The sequence below is a fragment of the Ranitomeya variabilis genome, chromosome 3, assembly GCF_051348905.1.
Source record: "Ranitomeya variabilis isolate aRanVar5 chromosome 3, aRanVar5.hap1, whole genome shotgun sequence".
Lineage (NCBI taxonomy): Eukaryota > Metazoa > Chordata > Amphibia > Anura > Dendrobatidae > Ranitomeya > Ranitomeya variabilis.
The window spans coordinates 481,550,137-481,575,983 of NC_135234.1; the positions used below are offsets into that span (position 1 = coordinate 481,550,137).

The 25,847-nt window shown below is 42.4% G+C and overlaps 1 protein-coding gene across 3 annotated transcripts in view; it reads left to right on the top strand.

Moving 5' to 3' along the window:
- Window positions 1-25,847, top strand: part of FRMPD4 (FERM and PDZ domain containing 4) — a 739,093-nt gene that overhangs the window by 82,830 nt on the left and 630,416 nt on the right. For 2 of the 3 annotated variants that reach the window (XM_077296709.1, XM_077296712.1), the window contains exon 2: window positions 11,855-11,983. The exons of the other annotated variant lie outside the window; for it this stretch is intronic. In XM_077296709.1, the coding sequence (XP_077152824.1) occupies window positions 11,855-11,983 (129 nt within the window). The remainder of the gene's footprint in view (window positions 1-11,854; window positions 11,984-25,847) is intronic. 3 annotated transcript variants of the gene reach the window in all.

Below are 25,847 nucleotides of genomic sequence, written 5' to 3' on the forward strand. Positions count from 1 at the left end.
TTGGCCTTTTTTTTTTGGGCTAAATTCTCCCTTTTCAAAAAAAATAAAAATTAGTGGGAGATAAATATAGGCAAATCTGCCTCCGTGCCATTGCTGTGGGTGGCATCTCTCTCTCATTGTGTGCCACCGAAAGAACCACTGTGTGATACTTGGCCTTTTTTTTTTTGGCTAAATTCTCCCTTTTCAAAAAAAATAAAAATTAGTGGGAGATAAATATAGGCAAGTCTGCCTCCGTGCCATTGCTGTGGGTGGCATCTCTCTCATTGTGTGGCACCGAAATAAACCACTGTGTGATACTTGGCCTTTTTTTTTTTTGGCTAAATTCTCCCTTTTCAAAAAAAATAAAAATTAGTGGGAGATAAATATAGGCAAGTCTGCCTCCGTGCCATTGCTGTGGGTGGCATCTCTCTCATTGTGTGGCACCAAAAAAACCACTGTGTGATACTTGGCCTTTTTTTTTTTTTTTGGGTATATTCTCCCTTTTCAAAAAAAATAGTTAGTGGGAGATAGATATTGGCAAGTTTGCCTCCATGCCAGTCCTGTGTGTGCCATCTGTCTCTCATTGTGTGCCACCGAAAAGCACTGTGTAATACTGGGCCTTTTTTTTTTTTGGGTAAATTCTCCCTTTTAAAAAAAATAAAAATTAGTGGGAGATAAATATAGGCAAGTCTGCCTCCGTGCCATTGCTGTGGGTGGCATCTCTCTCTCATTGTGTGCCACCGAAAACCACTGTGTAATACTGGGCCTTTTTTTTGGGGGGGGGGTAAATTCTCCCTTTTCAAAAAAAAATAGTTAGTGGGAGATAAATATTGGCAAGTTTGCCTCCGTGCCAGTCCTGTGTGTGCCATTTGTCTCTCATTGTGTGCCACCGAAAAGCACTGTGTAATACTGGGCCTTTTTTTTGGTGCGGGTAAATTCACCCTTTTCAAAAAAAATAGTTAGTGGGAGATAAATATTGGCAAGTTTGCCTCCGTGCCAGTCCTGTGTGTGCCATCTGTCTCTCATTGTGTGCCACCGAAAAGCACTGTGTGATACTTGGCCTTTTTTTTTTTTTTTGGCTAAATTCTCCCTTTTCAAAAAAAAAAGTTGGTGGGAGATAAATATTGGCAAGTCTGCCTCCGTGCCAGTCCTGTGGGTGCCATCTGTCTCAAATTATTGGGGCACAGAAAACCTAGTGTGTAACATTGGGCCTGATTTTCCTTTCAGTGTCAGGCACCTATAAAGGTATATATAATTCCTACAGAAGTTTGAGTTCACCTTATAAGTTGTTTTACAGTAACAAATAGCGTTACTTTGGTTACGTTTTGCAAACAATGAGGAAGTCTAGTGGAAGAGGTCGTGGCCGTGGGCGGTCATTGTCAGCTGGTAATGATGGTGGTGGTGGAGCATCAGGTTGTCGTGGTAAAAGCAGTACAGCACCTAAGTCTCGAGTTGTTGAGCCAGGTTCGTTGTCGGGCTACACAAGGCCTCGAACGCTCTCTTTTCTGGGAGTAGGAAAACCACTTTTGAAGCCGGAGCAGGAGGAACAAGTATTGGCTTTCATTGCTGACTCTGCCTCTAGCTCTTTCGCCTCCTCCTCGGAAAGTGCCAAATGTCAGAGCAGTGCATCGTCAGTGGATGCTCCCGGTCAGGAACAAGTCGCTTCCTTGTGTCCTTCACCCAGAACAACAGTGAAGGATGCGTCAGTCGACACAACAGGTTACTCCATGGAGCTCTTTACACATACCGTTCCTGGGTTAGACAGTGAAACAGTTAACAGGCCATGCCCATTAGAAGTTGAATCGGACATGGAGTGCACAGATGCACAGCCACAGCCAGATTACTATGCTGTTCCTTTGACTAAGACCAGAACATTGCCCTCGCAGTGTACTGAGCCAGAATCAAACCCAGCGGAGACTATGGTGCCCCGTCACAAACGCTATACCACCGGCTTACACGGTGACACAGACGAAGTTGCACATGACATAGAAGAGGAGGTCATAGATGACCCAGTTGTTGACCCCGATTGGCAGCCATTGGGGGAACAGGGTGCAGGCGGCAGTAGTTCTGAAGCAGAGGAGGAGGAGCCGCAGCAGGCATCAACATCACAACAGGTTCCATCTACCGGGTCCGTATCTGGCCACAAACGCGTGGCAAAACCAAAACCAGTTGGAGGACAGCGTGGCCATCCGGTTAAAGAAGCTCAGTCTGCAATGCCTGAAAAGGTATCCGATAGTAGAAAGAGTGCAGTCTGGCATTTTTTTAAACAACATCCAAATGATCAGCGCAAAGTCATCTGTCAAAAATGTTCAACTACCTTAAGCAGAGGTCAGAATCTTAAAAGTCTAAATACAAGTTGCATGCATAGACACTTATCCACCATGCATTTGCAAGCCTGGACTAACTACCAAACGTCCCTAAAGGTTGCAGCACCCTCGGCCAATGAAGCTAGTCAGCAATGCTACATCCCTTCTCTCACTGTCCACCCCCCATTTCCCGCACCACCTGCAGTATCTGTGCAGCTTTCGTCGCCAGGCCAAAGCAGTCAGGGAATCACCAGGTTTGCAGTAGAAAACACTGCATGTAGGGCACCGGCAAGAATAACATCTCCAACCCTCTCTCACTCACCCATGTCCACCGGCACCACCGCTAGTTCCACGATCTCCAGCTCTCCAGTCCAGCTCACCCTACATGAGACTCTTGTTAGGAAAAGGAAGTACTCATCCTCGCATTCGCGTACACAGGGTTTGAACGCCCACATTGCAAGACTAATCTCATTAGAGATGATGCCCTACCGGTTAGTTGAAAGCGAAGCTTTCAAAGCGCTGATGGACTACACTGTACCACGCTACGAGCTACACAGTCGGCACTTCTTTTCTAGAAATGCCATCCCAGCCCTCCAACAGCATATTAAAGACCGCATCGTCCATGCACTCAGGCAGTCTGTGACTACAAAGGTGCACCTGACAACAGATGCATGGACCAGTAGGCATGGTCAGGGACGTTACGTGTCCATCACGGCACACTGGGTGAATGTGGTGGATGCAGGGTCCACAGGGGACAGCAATATTGGGACAGTTTTGCCTAGCCCACGGTCAAGGAAAGAGTTGGCTGTAGGCGTTTGCCCCCCCTCCTCCTCTTCCTCCTCCTCATGCAGAAGCGAGAGCTCGTCCACAGACCGCAGTCGCACATCCACTCCATCTGCGGCTGCCACTGTTGCACACCAGGCGTGCCATTATGGGACAGCTAGTGGCAAGCGTCAGCAGGCTGTATTGGCAATGAAGTGTTTGGGCGACAACAGACACACCGCGGAAGTGCTGTCCGAGTTCTTGCAGAATGAAACTCAGTCATGGCTGGGCACTGTACATCTTGAGGCAGGCAAGGTTGTGAGTGATAATGGAAGGAATTTCATGGCTGCCATAGCCCTTTCCCAACTGAAACACATTCCTTGCCTGGCTCACACCTTAAACCTGGTGGTGCAGTGCTTCCTGAAAAGTTACCCGGGGTTACCCGACCTGCTCCTCAAAGTGCGCAGACTTTGCTCGCATATCCGCCGTTCGCCCGTACACTCCAGCCGTATGCAGAACTATCAGCGGTCTTTGAACCTTCCCCAGCATCGCCTAATCATCGACGTTGCAACAAGGTGGAACTCCACGCTGCACATGCTTCAGAGACTGTGCGAACAGAGGCGTGCTGTTATGTTTTTGTGGGAGGATACACATACACGGGCAGGCAGTTGGATGGCAGACATGGAGTTGTAAGGTGTGCAGTGGTCGAAGCTACAAGACCTGTGTCAAGTCCTTCAGTGTTTTGAGGAATGCACACGGCTGGTTAGTGCAGACAACGCCATAATAAGCATGAGCATCCCCCTAATGCGTCTGCTGATGCAAAGTTTGACGCATATAAAGGAGCAGGCATCTGCAGCTGAGGAAGAGGAAAACCTTGATGACAGTCAGCCATTGTCTGGTCAGGGCCGTGTAGAGGACGCGGTAGCGGGCGAAGAGGAGGAGGAGGACGAGGAGGATGATGGGGATGAGTACTTTTTCAATGAGGAAGCTTCTCCTGGGCCAACAGAAATTAGTGGAGTTGCAAGGCTGGGTTCTGTTTTTTTAAGGGAGACAAGTGACGTAGATTTGACTGTAACTGCCCCTCCAACCAGCACAAACACAGATTTGACAACTGGAACTTTGGCCCACATGGCGGATTATGCCTTACGTATCCTCCAAAGGGACACACGCATTAGTAAAATGATGAGCGATGATGATTACTGGTTGGCCTGCATCCTTGACCCTCGCTATAAAGGCAAATTGCAAAATATTATGCCACATGAGAACCTCGAACAAATCTTAGCAACCAAACAAGCTACTCTGGTAGACTGTTTGATTCAGGCATTCCCAGCACACAGCGCCGGTGACGGTTCTCACACAAGCTGCAGGGGGCTACATGGCAGAGGTGTTAGAGGTGCACAGATCAGAAGTGGCGTTGGACAGAGGGGTTTTCTGACCAGGTTGTGGAGTGATTTTGCAATGACCGCAGACAGGACAGGTACTGCAGCATCTATTCAAAGTGATAGGAGACAACATTTGTCCAGTATGGTTACTAACTATTTTTCATCCCTTATCGATGTTCTCCCTCAACCGTCATTCCCATTTGATTACTGGGCATCAAAATTAGACACCTGGCCTGAATTGGCAGAATATGCGTTGCAGGAGCTTGCTTGCCCAGCAGCTAGTGTGCTATCAGAAAGAGTATTCAGTGCTGCTGGTTCAATATTAACCGAAAAAAAGGACTCATCTGGCTACCCAAAATGTGGATGATCTCACCTTCATTAAAATGAACCACTCCTGGATTTCAAATTATTTTGCCCCACCTTTCCCAGCTGACACCTAGCTTTCCTATAAAAAGGTCTTTCTTGTGGACTGGTTTTACTGAGTGTTCCAATCTCTAAATTTGCAGCAGCTGTTTGTCCAGCATACGACATGTTTACACCTCCCCCAATGGGAAAACTCCCCCCACGGGGCCGTGGTCTCGCCACTTGGCGCAAGCACCCGTTAGTTACAGTGCTGTTTGTCAGAAGGAATTATTAAAGGAATTAATATTGACAAATTAAAACAGAGGTAGATCAAGAAAAAGTCTTGTGATATACAGTGGCAAGTAAAAGTTTGGGCACCCATGGTCAAAATTACTCTTATTGTGAACAGTTAAGCAAGTTGAAGATGAAATGATCTCTAAAAGGCCTAAAGTTAAAGATAACACATTTGCTTTATATTTTAGATTATATATACATCATACATTATATATACATCATTTACATTTTAAAAATTACAAAAAGGAAAATGGGCAGATACAAACATTTGGGCTTTCTGCATGGTTATTACCTAGTAGAACCTCCTTTTGCAAGTATCACAGGTTGTAAACACTTTTTGTAGCCAGACAAGTCTTTCAATTATTTTTTGAGGGATTTTATCCATTCTTCCTTGGAAAATTCTTTCAGTTCTGTGCAATTCCTGGGTCATCTTGCATGCACTGCATTTTTGAGATCTAGCCACAGATTTTCAATGATGTTCAGATCAGGGGACAGTGAGGGCCATTGTAAAACCTTCATCTTGCACCTTTTGAGGTAGTATATTGTGGATTTTGACATGTTTAGGATCAATGTCCATTTGTAGAAGCCATCCCCTTTTCAACTTTAGCTTTTTTATAGATGTGTTATGCTTGCATCAAGAATTTGTTGAAATTTCATTGAAACCATTCTTCTCTCTACCCATGTAATATTTCCCATGCCATTGGTTGCAACACGACCCCAAATCATGATTAATCCACCACTATGCTTAATGTTTAGCAAAATGTTCTTTTCCTGAAATTCTTTGCACTTTTCTCTACACATACCTTTGATCATTGGGGTCATTGTAACCTCATTGGTCCACAAGACTTGTTTCTAAAATGCATCAGGCTTGTTTAGATGTGTTTTAGGATACTTCTGACTCTTCTGAATTTTTATGGTGAGGACGCTGGAGAGGTTTTCTTCTCATGGCTCTTCCATGAAAGCCATATTTGTGCAGGTGTTTTTGAAGTGTAGATGTCATGATCCGGGTCGGAGTTTGCTATTTTTCCCCTGCTCCGGCCTGGTCATTGTGGGGTTAACTATTCCTGCCTCTCTTTGATTTGGGAGTGGCTATTTATTGGTTCTCTTGCTGGCAGCTTGTGTCAGTGATAGTTTTTGGCTTGCTGAGACTGCTACCTGTGAAACCCCTGTGTTCCTTTTGCCTCTGACCTCCCTTCCCTGTACCTGACCTGTCTCCTGTTCCCGACCTAGGTTGACTCTGGTGTGTATCCCCTCCGTTTTTGACCCGGCTAAGACTCTGACTTTGTCTCCTGCTTCCGGTTTCTGTTACCACACGTCTGTCTGACTTTTTGACCTTTTGGCTTACTCTGACTCCGTTCTCTGTCTCACGTCTCTGGTACCTTTGCTCCTGGCTGGTTCAGACACTCGGCTTGTTAATTGACCACAAGTTCTGTTTTTCCCTTTAAACTATACGCTTACCGACTGTTATGGACTTGGCTTGTTTTGACCACTCTCTGTCGCCACCTTGTGGCGCAGTGCAGCGTGCACTGGGCTGCGGAGTGGTAAGTGTGACCTCTTTTTCTGTCACCCACTCTCCTTCATGGAGTCTGCACATACCTGCATTGCTGCAGCATGACAGTAGAACCATGTACCACAATTACAGAGTCTGCTAAATCTTTTTGAAGGTCTTTTGCAGTCTAGCAGGGGTTCTGATTTGCCTCTCTAGCAATCTCACAAGCAGCTCTCATTAAAATTTTGTTTGGTCTTACATAACTTATCTTGATGTCCACTGTTCCTGTTAACTGCCATTTCTTAATTACATTTCAAACTGAGGAAAGGGCAACTTGAAAACACTTTGCTATCTTCTAATAGCCTTCTCCTGCTTTGTGGGCCTCCACCATTTTCAGGGGGTGAGGCAGCTGCTTAGAAGAACCCATGGCTGCACTTTTTTGGCACAAGGTTAGAGGAGGCTGGATTTTTATAAAGCTGGGAAATTTGCATCACCTAGCCTTTCCTAACAATGATTGTGAGCAACCCATAACCCTAACAGGCTAATTAAGGTCTGAAACCTTGGTCAAAGTTATCTGAGCACACAAACATCTGTAACATAGTAACATAGTAACATAGTTAGTAAGGCCGAAAAAAGACATTTGTCCATCCAGTTCAGCCTATATTCCTATATTCCATCATAATAAATCCCCAGATCTATATCCTTCTACAGAACCTAATAATTGTATGATACAATATTGTTCTGCTCCAGGAAGACATCCAGGCCTCTCTTGAACCCCTCGACTGAGTTCGCCATCACCACCTCCTCAGGCAAGCAATTCCAGATTCTCACTGCCCTAACAGTAAAGAATCCTCTTCTATGTTGGTGGAAAAACCTTCTCTCCTCCAGACGCAAAGAATGCCCCCTTGTGCCCGTCACCTTCCTTGGTATAAACAGATCCTCAGCGAGATATTTGTATTGTCCCCTTATATACTTATACATGGTTATTAGATCGCCCCTCAGTCGTCTTTTTTCTAGACTAAATAATCCTAATTTCGCTAATCTATCTGGGTATTGTAGTTCTCCCATCCCCTTTATTAACTTTGTTGCCCTCCTTTGTACTCTCTCTAGTTCCATTATATCCTTCCTGAGCACCGGTGCCCAAAACTGGACACAGTACTCCATGTGCGGTCTAACTAGGGATTTGTACAGAGGCAGTATAATGCTCTCATCATGTGTATCCAGACCTCTTTTAATGCACCCCATGATCCTGTTTGCCTTGGCAGCTGCTGCCTGGCACTGGCTGCTCCAGGTAAGTTTATCATTAACTAGGATCCCCAAGTCCTTCTCCCTGTCAGATTTACCCAGTGGTTTCCCGTTCAGTGTGTAATGGTGATATTGATTCCTTCTTCCCATGTGTATAACCTTACATTTATTATTGTTAAACCTCATCTGCCACCTTTCAGCCCAAGTTTCCAACTTATCCAGATCCATCTGTAGCAGAATACTATCTTCTCTTGTATTAACTGCTTTACATAGTTTTGTATCATCTGCAAATATCAATATTTTACTGTGTAAACCTTCTACCAGATCATTAATGAATATGTTGAAGAGAACAGGTCCCAATACCGACCCCTGCGGTACCCCACTGGTCACAGTGACCCAGTTAGAGACTATACCATTTATAACCACCCTCTGCTTTCTATCACTAAGCCAGTTACTAACCCATTTACACACATTTTCCCCCAGACCAAGCATTCTCATTTTGTGTACCAACCTCTTGTGCGGCATGGTATCAAACGCTTTGGAAAAATCGAGATATACCACGTCCAATGACTCACCGTGGTCTAGCCTATAGCTTACCTCTTCATAAAAACTGATTAGATTGCCTATTTTCCTTTGTGTAATTTTTAAAATGTGAAAGATGAAAATATATACTGTATATATTTTGCCTAAAATACAAAGGAAATCTGTCATCTCTAGCTTTAGCCCTCTTAGAGATTTACGTGCTGCTCTATGTGTAATGTTCTTTTGTAATTATTAACAACTTATGAAGAACTGACGTATAGAACATAATCTTAACTAGAATCTAGAAGCAATGTCGGACACAACTTCCTTGGGCTCATAAGAGGAACTTATTCAGAGTTTCCAACTAACACCTATACAGAGTATATACTGTACATGTCAACATTTAATTCAGTCATAAACTTTGTCATCTTTGCAAGCAGAGGGCAGATGATCAATTAGGTTAAGTAGGTTATTTGTGAGTCAACTCAGGACAAGTATATTGAAGTGATTCTAAAGAATCTCCAACAATATTACTATTGTATTGTTGTGACTACATTGCAAGAGAACATAGCCATGAAGTGCAAACACACACTAGGGTGATATCATGTAGAAATAAAAACAAGGAAAGTACAACCCCTGGCAAAAATCACTGGCCTTGGAGGATGTTCATTCAGTTGTTTAATTTATTAGAATAAAAGCAGATCATAGACATGAAACAAAACTAAAGTAATTTCAAATGGCAACTTTCTGGCTTTAAGAAACACTAAAAGAAATCAAGAACAAAAAATGAGGTAGTCAATAATGGTTACTTTTTTTTAACCAAGCATAGGATAAAAAATATGTGTTTAGTGTTTCTTAAAGCCAGAAAGTTGCCATTTGAAATAACTTTAGTTTTGTGCGATGTCTGTGATCTGCTTTTTTTCTACAAAATTAAACAACTCAATGAACATCCTCCAAGGCCGGTGATTCAATAATTTTTGCCAGGGGTTGTATAAACACTCTCCGTTCAACACCAAATTTTAGAATAAAACTTAACAAAACCTATAAGTAAAGTCACAGTTTTTGTGCCATATATCAAGGTAAAACAGAAACTGTTGCATCACTACAATAGAACACAACTTATACATTTTTACACGGTCTATTATGATATTAAAGGGAGCCTACCATACACAAAATGCATGTTAGCTAGCTGTGCAGTGACATAGGGGACTTAGCACTTATAAAAATCACACTAGCACTGTACACTTTAGTGGTAGATTTCCTGAGAGGGCTCAGTGCACAGTTTTACAGCCTCTTGTCATGTTTCTAGGTTCGCACTCTAGAGCCTGTTTTTTGTGGTTGACTTCTCTGTCTGCCGAGCCACAGCAGATACAGTTTTTCTCCGGGTGTTTAGTTTCTGCTATCTTTCCTTCAGTCTTTTTAGTGTAACAAGTATTTTCATTTACTCATTTGTCTACCCTTTTGTCTACAACTTTTGGGTTCTGCTTTATATACCTTCTACTTGCTGGTATTTCCTGCTGATGATAGTCTCATTTGGATGTCCAGCCATGCTGCTGTATTTTAAGCCAGTCAGTTAAAGACCAGCTAGGGTTGATCTCTCTGCTGTTTATGTTCTTTACCCTGCACCTATTTTCTGTTTGCTTTAAAGAAGTAGGCTGCATATGCTCTAACAATACGTATTTAATCATTTATTTTGCATTTCGTGGTTTGTTTTACTCACTCTGGGTTCTCTTCTATTTCAGCACACTTTCCCTTCTGTACATAATTTGTACTCTGCTCTGCCCTCTGGTTCTTTAGGAGGAACGTGAAGCACTCGACGGCCTTTCAGGCGGCATAGATTCGAGTTGCCGTTGTCTAGTCTGTGGTTAGGGCAGGATCTCTAGTCTGTTCAAGAAGTGGAAGGGTCAGTTGCACTATTTAGTGTGTTACCTATTTTCCCTAGTGAGTTGTACACCTCAATTTGCATTTTGTGGACTTCCTCCGCTTATGATTGACAGTGCTGCCTTAACTCAGTCTGCATGTCTGCACATGTGCACTAACACTGTCTGAGTTCAGCCACCCTCACACAGTGTCAGTGCAGGAGGTGTGCACACTGTGTGTGTGACTTTGTGAGTTTTTTTACCTCCTATGTTCCTTTCTGTGGGCACTGCTCACTACACTGCTTTACCCATAAGTGTAGCAAGAGGCTTCAGAGTGGAACTAGGTAGGTGAACTCACCCGCCCACACTGCCTGAGCCTGGCCATGAACACAAAGAGTATGTGCGGGTATGCACACAGTTTCAGTGCAAACACACATAGACATGAGAGCTAAGTTCAAGCACTATTCGCTCTGAAGAAGCAAGATATGTTTGACAGAAGCAGAAGTCCACCAATTGCAAATTACAGAGTTGTAAAAGTGCACAGAGCCCTTGGCCATAAAATGTTTCCACGAAACCTCCTCTTTTGTATTTGAATTAAAATTATTTTTGAGACATTGTTGCACTATAATCTACATTGCTAGTATGGTTTTTAAAGGGGCTAAGACTCATATCATTGTATAGCTAGTTTAATACACATTTTGTCTATGACAAACTCTCTTTAATCCCTTAACGTCTCATTATGGATATATCTATCATGGAGCCAATCAGGGTGTGTGGATTGGGCTCAGCACCTGAGCCTGCTCTACATGTGGCTAATACTGCCAGTGTTACATAGCTAGTATCTGCCTCTAACAGCAATAGCCTAAGCTCTGGTCACAACTGTTAACATGTAGACATTGGCATTTAAATGAAGGTGTCGCTGGTGCACATGTGCACCAGTTTCCCCCCTCAAAGTGATTGCAAGGAACTGTGTTTTCATGTCAGATGGTGGGAGTGTTGAAGTCACCTATGTCTGCCATCTTGGTACTTTGGTGAAGCTCAGGCCAGGATGACCTTCATGAAAGACTGTGATTTACACTGCTAAAGGGTAAAAACATGAATAATCTTTTGTCATTTTATTATAAAAGAATGCAAATTAAAAATAAATACAAACTTTATAATAACATAAAAATAATGATTACTAGAACTGGGTGTAAATTAACTTTTAACTGCATCATAAATATTGTTCTAATTATTGCACACAGGTCTCATTATCAATAAGGTCAAGTAGGCCATGCCATGTGTAATTCAATCTATAACAAATAGCAAATCATTGGCTTCAAATCAGCTCCAAAATTAAATTGTTCTCTACTGGACTATTAGGATTTGTTGTGTCAGTGCTTCTGCACCCAAGGGTATCCTTTGTTACCCTGCTAGTTATCGATCTGGGTTTTGAAGGGTTTCAAGTCAAGAGCAAAGAAATTTTTAGAATGTGGATCGTATTTTACAGAAGTTGCACTGCTGATCTCTGGATAATGGCCATGTAATGTATGCAGAGTATATAACAAAATGCTAACACACACTACGAGTTACTAGTATGACTTTCATCATGAAATATGAATGTTGAACTGGGTTTTTTTGCTAGAAGTGTATGACTTATAATAAGGTAAATAAAGTGAAATGCATATTTCACAGCTCAGGAGTTGTACAAGACGCTGCAATCACCAAAACGCAGAAATATCAGCGTGATCTCCATTCTCACTTCCCTGGCTGGCAACAGTGTGACGAAGAAAGCCTTGATCTCTCTACACTTCAAAGATCCAGGTACCAAGTTTTGTTCAACTATTGCTGGCAGCTTTTCTCATGATATTCAGTAAAACTTGTTCTGACTGTGTTACATTTCTTCTAAGCTCTGGAATGTTGTGTTTGTGTTAGATTCTTATTGCTTTACATGCTTTTTTTTGTACAATGAACAGTCCAAATCGGTCTGTTGACCAGTCAAGTATAATAAAAACAAATGAGCTGAAACAAACTTTCCGGAATACTGATGAATACATCTTTCAGCAAGTTTTATCTTGAGCTAAGAATGCATTCTTTTACTTCTGTTTTATAAATACATCATGTGGTGTTGTTATAATAGTGTTATTTGCATAGAAATAATTGTCATCGTCCTTAGAGCTCAGTCGGACGGCCGTATAAATCAGACCGAGATCGCAACGCAGTGCACGGACTGTCCGGAGGCTCTGCTGACCCAAGTGAGACAGCAGCATACAATTATATAAGGCTATCTTGGTCGGGTCCAGAGAGTCGGCGGTCAGTCCATGCACTGTATCTTGGTCCAATTTATACAGCCATCTGATTGAGCCCTTAGGGTATGTGCAGATGTTAAGTATTTTCTGTAGACATTTCTGCATAAAAATGTGTCTCTTGGAAGGAAAAACGGATAATAAAAAAGTGCATTTTATGGATTTTTTAACATCTGTCTTCACCCAGAAGCCTGTTTTCACATTTCTGACCAGGCGAAATTTTTCAATTCTGACCATTGTCACTTTATGAGGTAAAAACTCCGGAATGCTTTAATGGATCCTAGTGATATTTTATCGTGGCATATTGTACTTCATATTAGTGGTAAAACTTATTCGATACAACTTGCGTTTATTTGTGAAAATATCGGAAATTTGGCCAAAATTTTGAAAACTTTACAATTTTCATTTTTTTTTATTATTATGCCTTTAAATCGGAGAGTTATGTCACACAACATGATTAATAAATAACATTTCCCGCATGTCTACTTTACATCAACACAATTTTTAATACATATTTTTTCTGTTAATAAGTTAGAGGGGTTAAAAGTTGATCCACAATTTCTAATTTTTCCAACAAAATTTACAAAATCAGGGCTTGGAAGGGAAGGAGTGCCAGTTGACTTTTTAAATGAAAAATTGCCTGGAATCGTTAACAGATGCCACATTGCATTTGCAGAGCCCCTGATTTGCCTAAACAGTAGAAACCCCTCACAAGTAACTCAATTTTGGAAACAACAGCCCTCAAGGAACTTATCTAGATATGGGGTGGGCACCTTGAACCTACAGGTGCTTCACAGAATTTTATATTGTTGAGCAGTGAAAATAAAAAAATACATTTTTCCCACAAAAATGTTGCTTTAGCCCCAAATTGTTCATTTTCACAAGGTAAACAGGAGAAAATGGACTATGCAATTTGTTGTGCACTTTGTCCTGAGTACAAAGATACCCCATATGTGGTGAAAAACTACTGTTTGGGCTCATGGCAGGGCTCAGAAGGAAGGAGCGCCATTTAAATTCTGGAGTGCAATTTTTACTGGAAAAGACTGCAAATTCTTCTGCCATGCCCAAACAGCATAAACCCCACAAGTGACCCCATTTTGAAAACTACACATCTTGAGGAATTCATTAAGCTGTGTATTAAGCATTTATAACCCTCAAGCGATTCACAGAATTGCATAACATTGGTTGTCAATGGAAAATTAACATTTTTCACTAAAATGTTACTATGACCTAAATTTATCAATTTTCCAAAATGATAATAGTAGAAAATTTACCAAAAATATATTATTTATCTTGAGTATGACAATACCTCATATGTGGTCAAAAACTACTTTTGTGGCACAGTGCGAAGCTCAGAAGGGAAGAAGCACCATATTGTAGTGCGCATTTTGCTCGAATGATTTCAGGATGCCATGTCATATTAGCAGATCCACTGAGGTGCCAGAATATTATAAGGACCTAATTTTACAAACTAAACCTCTCAATTAATTCAACTAGGGATTCAGTGATCATATTGACACCACGGGTGTGTCATACAACCTTACAAAATTGGGCAGTGAAGAAGAAATAATTACATTTTTACCACAAAAATGTTGTTGTTTTTGTCCTAGATTTTACATTGTCACATGGGAAATGGGTAAAAATAGCTCCAAAATTTATCACACAATTTCTGCTAAACGTGGCAATACTCCATATGTGAGTGTACTGTACTGCTTAGCCACACAGTAAGAGACGGGTGTTAAGGAGAGTTATTTAACTCTTAGAGAACAAATTATCTTAGAATAGTTTGCTGGCTCCATATACAGAGCCCCTAAGTGCAAGAAGAGAAGAATCCCCTCAAGAGACCCCATTTTGGAAATGACATTCCTCTGAGAATTTATCTACAGGTTTTGATCCCATGGGTATTTTCAAGAAACAAGCAGCAGTGAATGCTGTTTAGTGAAAATTGAAAATCTGTCATTGTAGTGCCTGTGCATTGTAGTCCCCAGTAAATTGCAGTGCCCGTATATAGTGCTTAGCCCGTGCTTCTGGAGACATACCGTATATACTCGAGTATAAGCCGAGATTTTCAGCCCACTTTTTTGGGCTGAAATTGCCCCTCTCGGCTTATACTCGAGTCATACCCGGGGTCGGCAGGGGGGGGAGCGGGGGCTGTCTAAAAATACTCACCTAGTCCAGGCGCCGTCCCTGTAGGTCCCTGTCTTCCTCGGCGCCGGCAGCAGCAACTTCAGCTTCTTCCTGTACTCAGCGGTCACATGGTCCCGCTGATTACAGTAAATGAATAATCGGCTCCACCTCCCATAGGGGTGGAGCCGCATAGTCATTACTGTAATCAGCGGTACCATGTGACCGCTGAGTACAGGATGAAGCGCTGGGGTGTCGAGGAAGCAGGGACTGCACAGTGCCAGGACCAGGTGAGTATACGGGGAGGGGAGCGCTGCGCGATAGTCACCTTTCCTCGTTCCGGGCGCCGATCTGTCTCCAGCAGTGACGCTGAGGTCAGAGGGCGCGGTGACGTGGTCAGTGCGCGCCCTCTGCTGAACGTCAGTGCTGGAGACAGATCGGCGCCGGAACGAGGAGAGGTGACTATTGAAAGTGCGGGGGCCTGAGCGACGGAGAGGTGAGTATGTGATTTTTTTTTTTTATCGCAGCAAATGAAGCAAGTGTCTGTATGGAGCATCTATGGGGCCATAACGTTCCCGCAGCACTATATGGGGCCATAACATTCCTGGAGCACTATATGGGGCCATAACATTCCTGCAGCACTATATGGGGCCATAACATTCCTGCAGCACTATATGGGGCCATAACATTCCTGCAGCACTATATGGGGCCATAACATTCCTGCAGCACTATATGGGGGCCATAACATTCCTGCAGCACTATATGGGGCCATAACATTCCTGCAGCACTATATGGGGCCATAACATTCCTGCAGCACTATATGGGGCCATAACGTTCCTGCAGCACTATATGGGGCCATAACGTTCCTGGAGCACTATATGGGGCCATAACGTTCCTGCAGCGCTATATGGGGCCATAACATTCCTGCAGTACTATATGGGGCCATAACATTCCTGCAGCACTATATGGGGCCATAACGTTCCTGCAGCACTATATGGGGCCATAACGTTCCTGCAGCACTATATGGGGCCATAACATTCCTGCAGCACTATATGGGGCCATAACATTCCTGCAGCACTATATGGGGGCCATAACGTTCCTGCAGCACTATATGGGGCCATAACGTTCCTGCAGCACTATATGGGGGCCATAACGTTCCTGCAGCACTATATGGGGCCATAACATTCCTGCAGCACTATATGGGGGCCATAACGTTCCTGCAGCACTATATGGGGCCATAACATTCCTGCAGCACTATATGGAGCCATAATATTCCTGCAGCACTATATGGGGCCATAACGTTCCTGCAGCACTATATGGGGCCATAACATTCCTGCAGCACTATACGGGGCCATAACGTTCCTGCAGCACTATATGGGGCCATAACATTCCTGCAGCACTATATGGGGCCATAACATTCCTGCAGCACTATATGGGGGCCATAACGTTCCTGCGGCACTATATGGGGGCCATAACATTCCTGCGGCACTATATGGGGCCATAACATTCCTGCAGCACTATATGGGGCCATAACATTCCTGCAGCACTATATGGGGCCATAACATTCCTGCAGCACTATATGGGGCCATAATGTTTCTGCAGCACTATATGGGGCCATAACATTTCTGCAGCACTATATGGGGCCATAACGTTTCTGCAGCACTATATGGGGCCATAACATTTCTGCAGCACTATATGGGGCCATAACATTCCTGCAGCACTATATGGGGCCATAACGTTCCTGCAGCACTATATGGGGCCATAACATTCCTGCAGCACTATATGGGGGCCATAACGTTCCTGCAGCACTATATGGGGCCATAACATTCCTGCAGCACTATATGGGGCCATAATATTCCTGCAGCACTATATGGGGCCATAACGTTCCTGCAGCACTATATGGGGCCATAACATTCCTGCAGCACTATACGGGGCCATAACGTTCCTGCAGCACTATATGGGGCCATAACATTCCTGCAGCACTATATGGGGCCATAACATTCCTGCAGCACTATATGGGGGCCATAACGTTCCTGCGGCACTATATGGGGGCCATAACATTCCTGCGGCACTATATGGGGCCATAACATTCCTGCAGCACTATATGGGGCCATAACATTCCTGCAGCACTATATGGGGCCATAACATTCCTGCAGCACTATATGGGGCCATAATGTTTCTGCAGCACTATATGGGGCCATAACATTTCTGCAGCACTATATGGGGCCATAACGTTTCTGCAGCACTATATGGGGCCATAACATTTCTGCAGCACTATATGGGGCCATAATATTCCTGCAGCACTATATGGGGCCATAACATTCCTGCAGCACTATATGGGGCCATAACATTCCTGCAGCACTATACGGGGCCATAACGTTCCTGCAGCACTATATGGGGCCATAACATTCCTGCAGCACTATATGGGGCCATAACATTCCTGCAGCACTATATGGGGCCATAACATTCCTGCAGCACTATATGGGGCCATAACGTTCCTGCAGCACTATATGGGGCCATAACATTCCTGCAGCACTATATGGGGCCATAACGTTTCTGCAGCACTATATGGGGCCATAACGTTTCTGCAGCACTATATGGGGCCATAACGTTTCTGCAGCACTATATAGGGGCATAATGTTTGTGCAGCACTATATGGGGCCATAACATTCCTGCAGCACTATATGGGGCCACAACATTCCTGCAGCACTATATGGGGCCATAATGTTTCTGCAGCACTATATGGGGCCATAACGTTTCTGCAGCACTATATGGGGCCATAACCTTTCTGCAGCACTATATAGGGGCATAATGTTTGCAGGAACGCAGATCCCACCGCGCCATACATTGGAAGCCTCCAGTGACAGATGACGGACTTAAGTGGGGTCTTGCTTTTTTATGGATTGAGTTGAAGCTTTTATTGGGAGCATTTTGCATAACATTTTGGATCACATTTATCCTGTGCTCAATGCTGAGCACTTGCATAGGGCTTTCCATCCAAATCTCTGAATGACGTGATTCAGATGAAACCACGACAAGTCCATTCATTATTATGTGGCAGCAGAGTTACTCTGGACTTTGCATGGCCTCTGTTCAGCGGTATCCTACTTTTCAGAGGTGCATAAAATTGTGGTCAACCTCGCTTTTATTCATGCCTAAAAGACTGATTCCACGAGATCAAAGGCTATACAGCATCCACAGTGTCTCAATCTGCCACATTATGGGGAATCTTCTACCAGGGGTTCAGTCTGAATCACACATTTCAGAAATTAACATGGAAACCTTTAAACCTCAGTGTAAGTGCTCAGCACAGATCACAGGATAAATGTGAGCCGATCCTTACTGCGATCTTTTGGAGGCACAGTGAAGAAATCAACAGCAGATGAAGAATTGGTTTTAATTATTTTTTATGTTGTTCTTCGCACATATATGTGGTTAGATGACTTTATTCTTTGGGTCAGTGCAATTTCAGCCATACTAGATTTATATTGTTTTTATGTTTGGCTGCTATTGCACAGTAAATGACATTTTTTTGTGTAAAACAAAGTTTTTGCATCGCCATATTTTGGGAGCTGTAATTTTTCAATATTTTTGCCAACAGAGTCATGTGAGGGCATGTTTTTTGCAGGACAAGTTGACGTTTTTATTGTTACCATTTTCAGTCACATAACCTCCTTTGATTGCTTTCTTTTCTTATTTTTGGGAAGCAGAATGAACAAAAACCAGCAATTCAAGAATATTTTTTGTTTGTTTTGTTTATGCCATTCACCATGTGGTAAGAGTGATAAGACATCTTTATAATTACAGCGATATCACATTTATGTATTTTTTTATGTATTGGCACTTTTACACAATAACTACAGTATTTTTCGGACCATAAGACGCACTATTTTTCCTCCAAATTTGGGAGGAAAGTGTGGGTGCATCTTATGGTCGGAATGTAGCATGTGAGGAGGGGGCAGCGGTGGAGTGGGATCACAGGAGGCAGGAAAATATTTCCACTTTAGGAATCCAGCACTGGAGAAACCATGTGGTCCTGATACTTAAAGTGAAGTGAATATTCATTAGCCACTTCCCCACCTACCTTTCATAGCTGAGCAGTGAGCGGGGAGCAGCAAATGAATATTCCTTCACTTAAACAGCGGACCCACATGGTTACCTTAGCACCGTAATCCTGCAGCAGCTGGGGAGATCTGTGTCCAGCGGAGGAGGGGGCAGGAGTAGGGTGCCACAGGAGAAAGGGAGGCCGCATACCTGACAGCGCTGATGCGATGCTGAATGCTCTGTGGAGGACTTGTGCTGAGGTCATGAAGACAGCGGGCTGGAGCATCACATGACCACACAAAGCACTGCCTCTTCATGATGTCATCACAGGTCCTGCAGACACCTCACTACAAACAGTGCAACTTCGTCTTACATGATCTCTGGTGAGGTAATTAAAGGGATGGCACTGTGTGGTCATGGCTGGCTGCAGGACCGGCACTGAGCACAGCCTGTACAAGAAAGGATTAATTAAAAGGTTAGTAATTACAGCACATAAAAAAGCACTTTGCCACTTCTGTGGTGAACTATTACTCCCAGCATGCCATAGAATCTGCAGGACGTGCTGGGAGTTATAGTTCTCCCATGGGATCTTAAAGCATCACACCAGTGTTATTTTTCAGTGCTGGAGTGGTGCTTTAAATATAAGCCCTGTGCCCCCATTCTTATACTCACCCTCCAGCGTCTTCATATAGTACTTTACAGACACCACACTGGTCCCGCAGCACCATCTTCTACCCGTAGCTTCCAGCATAATAACATACTATTATATATAATAACACCACATATAATAGTATGTTATTTATGTGATTAAATATTTTACCACATTTTTTGCTTCAAATATATTTTTCCCTATTTTCCACCTCTAAAACCTGGGTGCGTCTTATAGTCCGGTGCGTCTTATAGTCCGAAAAATACCGTACTATTTTATAGATATTTCAGAAATCTCAATGCCTTTGCTCGGACAGTAAAATACTACATATTTCATTGCAAAAATGTGATGTGTGAACATATCTTTAACATCAAAATGTTACTAGTAACATACATACAGTAGAACCATAACTACATTCTATAAATAAACTAAATATAATTTTTTCATACATGACAAAACCGGAAGATAAAAATCATCAAATGTATTATATTTTTCATCAATGCACCGTGTGTTGCAATAAATTATACATACTTTGCACTCATAGTTCACAAGGAATGTCAACCCGAGTATGAATAGTCCCTAAAGGCCCAATGCATGATAGGCTAGTTTCCATAATTAAATGATATGGTACATTAACATAAATCAATGTGGCAAACTGTTAAGATTATTAAGCTGTAGCAGCTACCACCCCTGGAAGGTAAGCTATATGTAATGGTAAACTGAAATTGAACAGTTTGCTGCCTTCAAATTGTTGCGGAAAAAAAACGATAATTAACCAGCTAAAAAAAAAAATCTACTGTGCCTATATTTGTGTTTTATTTAGAACACATCATCTCTCTGCAAAGTAAGGTGGAATATGGTTGTTTGATGATATAGGTTTAGCTTTCATTTCTACTCTGTAGAACAGTTTGAACTACAACACAGGTCAATCTACAGTTTGCTGATTAAGACAATGATATGTTCCTCTATTGACTGTAGCCGCCAATAAGGCCTTTTAGTGAGGAAGTCAATTGATGTTCTGTGCTGCAATGCAACACAAAAAAAGCAGAGAAAAAGCATCAAACTAGTTTCCATGGAAAATATTACTGCATTATAGAATTCAATGTAAATGTGTGTAGAGAGAAACCACATTCATATGATGATTAGTGTTGAGCATTCCGATGCTGCAAGTATCGGGTATCGGCCGATACTTGCTGTATCGGAATTTCCGATACCGAGATCCGATATTTTTGTAATATCGGATATCGGTATCGAAACAACATTAATGTAAAAAGGTGTAAAAGAAAGAATTAAAATAAAAAAAATCGCTATACTCACCTGTCCGACGCAGCCGGGACCTCGGCGATTGTAAGCGGCAGCGTTGTTTCTTTAAAATTCGCGCTTTTACTTGCTTACGTGAATTCCCGGCTTCTGATTGGTCAGGGCGGCCATGTTGCCGGGACTCGGACCAATCACAGCAAGCCGTGACGAAATTACGTCACGGCTTGCTGTGATTGGTCCGCGTCCCGGCAACATGGCCGCCATTAACCAATCACAAGCCGTGACGTCACGGGAGGCTGGACACGCGCTTATTTTGAAAAGCGCGCGTGTCCAGCCTCCCGTGACGTCACGGCTTGTGATTGGTCACGGCGCCATATTGCCGGGATGCGGACCAATCACAGCAAGCCGTGACGAAATTACGTCACGGCTTGCTGTGATTGGTCCGCGTCCCAGGAACATGGCCGCCATTAACCAATCACAAGCCGTGACGTCACGGGAGGCTGGACACGCGCTTATTTTGAAAAGCGCGCGTGTCCAGCCTCCCGTGACGTCACGGCTTGTGATTGGTCACGGCGCCATATTGCCGGGACGCGGACCAATCACAGCAAGCCGTGACGTAATTTCGTCACGGCTTGCTGTGATTGGTCCGAGTCCCGGCAACATGGCCGCCCTGACCAATCAGAAGCCGGGAATTCACGTAAGCAAGTAAAAGCGCGAATTTTAAAGAAACAACGCTGCCGCTTACAATCGCCGAGGTCCCGGCTGCGTCGGACAGGTGAGTATAGCGATTTTTTTTATTTTAATTCTTTCTTTTACACATTTATATGGTTCCCAGGGCCTGAAGGAGAGTTTCCTCTCCTTCAGACCCTGGGAACCATCAGGAATACCGTCCGATACCTGAGTCCCATTGACTTGTATTGGTATCGGGTATCGGTATCGGATTGGATCCGATATTTTGCCGGTATCGGCCGATACTTTCCGATACCGATACTTTCAAGTATCGGACGGTATCGCTCAACACTAATGATGATAATTGCAAAGTGAATAATGATAGCATGTCTTTAGATAGTGTTATTTTCAATTTACTTTTTCATGTATTGCCTATTTTAAGGCCACTTAGAAAATGAAATCAGCAAAAAGTCCTATATCACTTGTAGGGCAGGGATTTCTGTGCCCAAAGACCCAATTATTGGGTAAAACAGATCGGGTTATAAATGAAGGTGTTATTATCTTTTGAATGCTTGTTGCTTATTAGAGAATAAAATTCAAAGTTCAAGATTATTACCTGCCTAAAGATAAGTAGGATATAATATCAGAGGGAAAATTATGGATAATGGGCCTATCTTTACATAGAACCTTTATAGCAAAAGAAGACTAAAGCTGCATTTACACTGAAAAATTTTCATGAACGAGCTCTCGATGCACAATAATCTTACAGTGTAAACAACCTGCCAGTCAGCCAATGAATGAGAAAAATGTTTGTTCATTTGGCGAAATGATCTTTTATGCAGCACAAAAGATCATCGCTCTCGGCATCACGTTGTACTGAGAAAACAGGACCTACACTGCCGAGGACAATGGCGGCCTATGCACACTTAACGCTCTATTGTAGATGAGTCTGCCTATGTAAATAGACTGTTAATCTGGTCACCGGTTGGTCCATATAAATTGACCCAAAGGTTTGTACATGCATTCGACATTGCGTTGTTTTTATTTAGCGTTTAAGTAAAATGTCAGATAGAAATTAATGGAATAGCTTATCCCATTGTTTATAATGGGACCTTTCTTATCTGTCCAGTTACTCAGTTGGACAGGAGTAAGAGCAGATCCAGGGGCCAGTTCTGAACCACCACCTGGGAGAAAATGATGAAAAAGTTGGACAACAACTGATACATTTTTGTGTTAGTTTTGCCAACAGTTGTGATCCATTCAATAGCATCAGGCTCAAAAAACTGTGCCTGATGTAACTGATAAATGTGACCCCAGCCTAAGAGATCTATCCAGCTAGTACTCAGTTATATTCTTTCTTTTGTATTACTCTTTTGTTTTTCTAATATTTTATTTTGAATCTTTTTACAATGAAACTATCACCTGTTTCATGCTGCCTAACCTACAAGCAGCATGAATCAGAGCTTGGTTACACTACTGCTGGCAGGTATACTTTGTCTGAAGCATTCTGGCATTTCAGAGAAAATGTAATGTAAAGATCTGGCAGGGTACCATAGCAGAAGAAGAGACTAGTCCAGCTCCATCCTTAGCCGGCTTCTCCAAATACTGCTGCGGGTCGTTGGCAAGTTCTCCCATAGACCTGTCAATCACTTAGAGCAGCGCTGAGAAAAGATGTCATCAGACTAGATCTTTTAAAGTATATTTTTTTGTTGGAAGGTACTGATTTTTTTTGTCAAATCTATGGTTAAAACAGGTAACAACTGTACAAAAAATAATGCAGGCCTTTGTTCTTGCTAAAGAACATATTTAGTTGAATAATGTTTTTTGTATAATATAAGTCAATGTATTATAGGCACCTTCATGACCTAACTGGTCCATGATAAGGGTACAAACTACTCTCTAAGGCCGGGGTCACACTTGCGAGTGCAATGCGAGAAACTCGTGGCCAGAGCGTTCAGCTGCATAGAAATACATGCAGCCACACACTCCAGTCCCAAGTGCCGACGGCAGTGCCGGGTATTGATGAGAGAGACTTGTGCAAGTTTCTCGCATTGCACTTGCAAGTGTGACCCCGGCCTAAGAAACAAAAATTTTTTTAGTTATTGATAATCTTTCCCTATCTCTTGGTTTAGAAATATTTCTTACATCTCTCAGAATAGGCTCCCTTGCACTTTTGTCAGTTTTGGTTTATTTTTAATCATGTCCCTCTTCTTTCATTGTAGAAACTTATCCACACTGGTGTCAGTTCTGTAAATAGAAATGATGAAGCTATTTAGTGGGGGTTGCTTTAAAACAAAATTAGCCTAATGGAGGTTTCATTCTTGTTCCATATCTCCTGGTAAATGTATATGTTGGTTAGACAAAACCAAACACTAGTGTGGGAACGGATAAATGTCATATTTGAAGAACATTCAAAGATTAATATTTATAGATTCTGTTTAAGATCTGCATGATAATTAAGTGTGAAGTGCAGTAGATTTCACCTGTGTAAATATTAAAAAATAAACATGAACACTAGAAGGGTTGGACTATAGCTATTGTCACTAAGTGCAAGAACATTTAGATTGCCAGTGACTGACATTACTACAAACATACATACAGTAATAGATTTTAGTGTCCTCATCAGATTGCAGGGAACATTGCTGTCCACCAAAGAAGACATGGACACATTTACCCTTTACTTAATAAGCGGGATGGATATGTCAAATATGCAAAATTACTGGCATCATAATCATAAAAACAGCTTGTTGCCAGCTTGTTGACAACTACAGTAATGACCTCAATCTTCACTAATGTCCATTGTGACAAGTTTTGAACTCAACAAAGCAACACCTCAAACAGAGAGAATCAAAGCCATGGTAATTCCTAGGTTTTGGGTAGTTTGCTAATCGCTTTAGATGGTGGTAATTGAGTACTGTGTATTTGTAAGAAGTCTTGCATTACAGTTAGAAAAGAACTGCTGAAAGTCATGTATGTATTATAATGTATGCAAATTGCCTCTTCAGAGAAAAACAGGTCTTAAACTCTATAGCGCCACCTGTTGGAAGTAGCGATCCTACAAGTCACAATCAACCCTTTAATGAGTCGTGCAATGTGACTTTGGATAAAAGCCAAATCAGTATCTCAATTCGCAGACATCGTGTCAGCGAATTGAGATACTGATTTGGCTTTTATCCTAAGTCATATTGCACGACTCGTTGAAGGGTTGATTGTGACTTGTAGGATCGCTACTTCCAACAGGTGGCGCTATAGAGTTTCAGTCCTCTTTTCTCTGAAGAGGCAATTTGCATATTAAATTTTCCAGGGGAGCATTGCATGGCGAATAAGCCTCCTTACCTTGACAAGCCAAAGCTGGTATGTCACTCTCCATAAGGAGAAACCTTACCCCTTAGACCCCTGTATTATAATGTGTGACTTACAGAAGTGCTTCTATAACTGTAAAGCAAGACTCTCCATTAGAGCTCACTCACACAAGCAATGATTCCATCTTCGTAAAAACTCAGATTGATTATGGCAATGACACTTGACTCAAACTCTGATCAGAGTATGAGCTGAGTATCATTTTACTGTGATCCGATTCTCTTGGCTGAGAGAATCGTATCACAGATGTGGTGAAGAGGGAGCATGTTATTTCTTCCTTTCTGTGTCCGCGTAAATTGGACTGCATGACATCTGAGTGTAGTCTGATGTTTTTCACGCACCCATAGACTTGAATTGGGTGCGCATGGTCTTATTTCTGTAGCCACTCGATTTCTTTCACATGCCAAATTAGTATGAAAAAACTCCATAAATCTGCACTGACCCATAGTATAACATTGGGCCAAGTCTATCCGATAAAACATCAGCTAACACTCAGCCATGTTATACGCTTGTATGAGCGAGCCCTTAAAGTGATTCCTAATTGCAGGTAATGGCAGACTAGAAAAATGATGCATAGACTTTCTTCCCGCTGTAGTAAATCTCATTTTAACCCCTTCCTGACATGTGCCATATATACTGCTCTGTGAGAGCTGCGTTCCCGCAAAGAGAAGTATGTATATGGTGTGGCCTCACGCTGAGCACCGTGGCAATCAGGTACAGGTGTCAGCGCTATGTGAGAGCATTTAACCCCTCTGATGCCGCTGCCCTCCCGAATTGCTTCTTTTTGTTCATTCTACCTCACAAAAAACAGAAAAAAAAGCAATCAAAAAATGTAATTTGACTGAAAATGGTACCAATAAAAATGTCAACTTGTCCTGCAAAAAAGCCATAACATGACTCTGTCGGACGAAATATAGAAAAATTATAGCTCTCAAAATATGAAATTAAAATTTTTCTTTTATTGTGTGAAAGCAGCCAAACATTAAAAAGGCAGGTTAAATCTGGTATTGCTGTAATCGCACAGACCAGAACAACAAAGTCGCCTAATCATTTATACCACACGAGGAATGGCATAAAAATAAATAAAATCAATTCTTCACCTACTGTTGATTTTTCCATTCTGCCTCCCAATGATCGCATTAACCCTAGAACACATACCCATAGAAATCTACACATTCACGCACCTGGGGCCTTGTAGGCCTGTTTACAATTATCATGGAATAACTCAAATAAAAATACTTTTCAAAATTTATTTTACGATTGCAAGGTAAGGATG